The following is a 3,825-nucleotide window of genomic DNA, read 5'->3' on the forward strand; positions in this document are numbered from 1 at the left end:
GGGATCCATGTGCACATGCTTATTTTGATACGTTAATGCATAATAAATTTCATATAGAGAAATATATCTTTTTATTAGTCTTCTCTTTTCAAAAGAATGGACCTTTTTTCTCACAGGTGGAACTTGGAAATAAGGGTATATTGGAAACCTGATGTCCATAATGGAAGTAGCACGAAGTTTCTGAAGGAAGAACAGGTGAATGAGTGAGTGATAAATATAATGATAGCATGAGGATTCAGAGATTAAATAGGTTAACTAGAAAAAAAAACAGCCAACAGGGTAACCTGGGTCTTGTGATGGAAAGACAATAGCTGTAATGAAGGAAGTAGCTTGGAAAACTAGCTGTCAACCTGTGTCTTGAATAAATTGATAAACCCTGGAATGAGTCTATAATCCAGTGCCACTCATTAAAGCCTGATGTGACTGGAGTAAAAACGGGCATCCTGGTGCCAAAGATATAATCCATGGGTTGAGAAGACTATGTCAAACCTACAGGCCTGACTGGAGTGTATTTGAGACCGCATCTACAAACCTGGATGAACTCACTGACACTGTGATATACATACATCAGTTTTTGTGAGGACGTGTATGTCCATCAAGATCTTCTGGACATACAACACCAACAAACCCTGGTTCACAGTAAAACTCAAGGAGCTTCATCATGCCAAAGAGGAGGCCTACAGAAGTGGGGACAGGATCCAGAATAGGCAGGCCAGGAACACACTTACAAGATAGATCAGAACAGCAAAGAGGAGCTACTCTGAAAAGCTGAAAAACAACTTTCAGACAACAACCCCTCATCTGTGTGGAGAAGCCAGAAAACCATGACTGGCTACAGGAAACCATCCTCCCTGCTGTGGAAGCCCATCAACTGGCAGATGATATGAATGTGTCTTACTGTACATTTGAGAAGCAGAACTCCACACTCACATCACCTTGCCATCTGATAGGATATTGAAAAATGTCAGGTCACAAGTTTCAGTAAAACTGATCTACCAACAATCAAGGGATTCAGGCCTCCAGAGTTTGATAATGTTGTTTACATGTGGTTCACTTTTGGTGTAAAGTTTAATGAGATCCATGGAGGCTGAAGCAGTGTGATTAAAAACATTACACAAACTCAGACAGTTCTCTTTCTGCCTTTTCGAGATGAGCACACACTAAGTGAATTTTAAGGTGAGGCAATCCAGAACTTGAAACACAAATCACAGCCCTCAAGATGAAATGCTTTTTAAATTTTGATTAATATACTGTATCTGTGTTATATAATCTGGCTGTTTCTATAATCAATCATATTTCATTTTCTTAATGGAGGAAGACTTAAATGTAACTTATTTAATTTTCGGTGGCCATGTGGAGCTTCACAAATACAGATACCTTTATTTTGTTTTTACTGTTTATATTCTAATAATCTGCAGTAATTCTACTATTGTGTACCTGATCTGGAACCACCAAGACCTCCATGAGCCTATGTACATTTTCATTGCAGCCTTGTTGCTGAACTCTGTTCTTTTCACCACTAATATTTACCCGAAGCTGTTGGTCGACTTTTTATCTGAAAAACAGATCATATCTCATCAAGCCTGTCTTGTTCAGTTTTATATGTTTTATACTTTAGCCGATTCAGAGTTCTTACTGTTGGCAGCCATGGCCTATGACAGATATGTGTCTATATGTAAACCTCTGCAATATCCAACCATCATGACAAAAAAAGCTATCATTATCTTACTAGCTTTATCTTGGCTGTTACCTGCATGTCATCATGTGGGGTTAGCAATATTGACTGCTAATCAAAAGCTCTGTAGATTTACTTTGAAAATCATTTTTTGTAGTAACTCAATTTACAGCCTGTTTTGTGTGCCTTCAAGAGCAGTATCTATATATGGTGTGGTCTGTTTTCTAAATGTTGTGGTATTTCCTGTGGTCTTCATACTTTTCACATACACCAGAATACTTATAATATGTTATCACAGTAGTGGAGAAGTCAGGAAAAAAGCTGCACAGACCTGTGTTCCTCACCTGTTGGTGTTGGTCAACTATTTTATTCTAATATTATATGGTCTTATTACAGCTCGAATTGAATCAGATATTCCAAACACAGCACGTTTAGTAATGACTTTACAAATAGTTTTGTATAACCCTCTGTTTAATCCAATTATATATGGAAATGACAGAAATTTATACACACCTCAAGAGGTTGTTCTGTCAAGACAAAATGAACTAATGATATTTAGAATCAGAATCAGTTTTACTGGCCCAGTGTGTTAGACACATACAGGTACAGTTGGCTGTCAATGTGTATGTACATGTCCTTCCATAAAGCAAAGAATATAGAAGTAACCAATATAAGACTTACATAACAAAAAAGGAACAAAAGTGAATGTGCATTGGGACAAATAAAGTATTTATACATAGAGAAATACATACACACAGTTTAGAAGCATTTTCCAGATCGATATATACAAAGGTGTATTTACAGGTACTGCACTTAGAGTTGTCATTCTGTTATACAGTCATGGATTAACTGTTCATCAGAGTGGTGGCCCGGGGAAAGGAACTGTCCTTGTACCTGGTTGTTTTGGTGCACAGTGACCTGTAACACCTTCCAGAGGGGAGGAGTTAAAACAGTTTGTATCCAGGGTGTGAGGGATCTGCAGAAACCTTATGCAGGAGAGGCGACAGTGGTGTGGTGGTAGAGCAGTCATCTCCCAACAAGAAGGTTGAAGGTTCGAATCTCAGTGTCTGCAGTCAAAATGTCCTTGCGCAAGACACTGAACCCCACCCCGTTGCCCCCGATGTCGGTTGAGTTGCCACCGCAGGACTCTAAACAGATAGTGATGGGTAAGCAGAGAACACATTTGATGATTCCTCTGTAGAACAGCTCCTGGGGCAGGAACTACATCCCCTGCTGTTCCTTCTTGGTGATGTGCTGATGCTGGACATCCACTTCAGGTCCTGGGAGATGGTGGAGCCCAGGAACTGGTAGGACTTTACTGCTGATACAGTGCTGCCAAGTATAGGGGGGGTCCACTGTCATCTCTGCTGTTTTGAGCATGCTCAGCTACAGGTTGTCATGAACACACCACAGGGTCAGCTGCTCAACCTCCTATCTGTAGACCAGCTGGTCACTGTCTTATATGAGACCGATGACCATTGTGTCATCTCCAAACTTTAGGAGAGGTGCAGCTTCAATCTTTTTAATTCTTTTGTCATGTCCTTATTGACCATTTACAAAGTGATTAATCTTTTGCAAGAAACAATCTTTCATTTTATAGATAATAAATGGTAACAGGCAATGCAGTTTGAGAAACCAAGTGAAAATACTGAGTGTGTATTTTAATAATAAATTTTACCATTTTCTATAGAAATGAACAACATTGTGTCATTTGATGGGGCACTGAAAAGAAAAGGCTCTAAGTCCCAGTAAAACTTGTCAAACTATCATGCATTAGGCCTCCAGAGTTTGATCAAGTTGTTTACATTTTGGTCACTCTTGGTGGAAAGTTTAATGAGATCCAGGCTGAAGTAGTCTGATAAAAACATCTGATGGGCTCAGACAGTTCTCTTTCTGAGTTTTGGAGATGAGCCATCACTAAATGTATTTCAAGGTCAGGTGACTGTAAATAAGAGAATCCAATACATGAAACACAAATTGCAGCATTATAGGTGGAATACTTTCTCCTAATTTTGATTCATTTATTCCTGTAATATAATCTGCCTCTTTCTATAAATAATCACATTTGACTTTCTTAATGAAGGAAGATTTAAATGTAACATATATAACTTTTGGTGGCCATATGGAGCTTCACAAATACAGATACTTTT

The 3,825-nt window shown here is 38.7% G+C and overlaps 1 protein-coding gene across 1 annotated transcript; it reads left to right on the forward strand.

Moving 5' to 3' along the window:
• The first annotated feature begins 1,308 nt into the window (after positions 1–1,308).
• LOC109971937 (olfactory receptor 11A1-like) lies at positions 1,309–2,224 on the forward strand. Its single transcript, XM_020620507.1, is given in 2 exon segments — positions 1,309–2,165; positions 2,167–2,224. Coding segments are annotated over 2 exon segments (915 nt in total).
• Positions 2,225–3,825: the final 1,601 nt, after the last annotated feature.

The sequence above is a fragment of the Monopterus albus genome, unplaced genomic scaffold (assembly GCF_001952655.1).
Source record: "Monopterus albus unplaced genomic scaffold, M_albus_1.0 scaffold239.1, whole genome shotgun sequence".
Taxonomy (NCBI): Eukaryota; Metazoa; Chordata; class Actinopteri; order Synbranchiformes; family Synbranchidae; genus Monopterus; species Monopterus albus.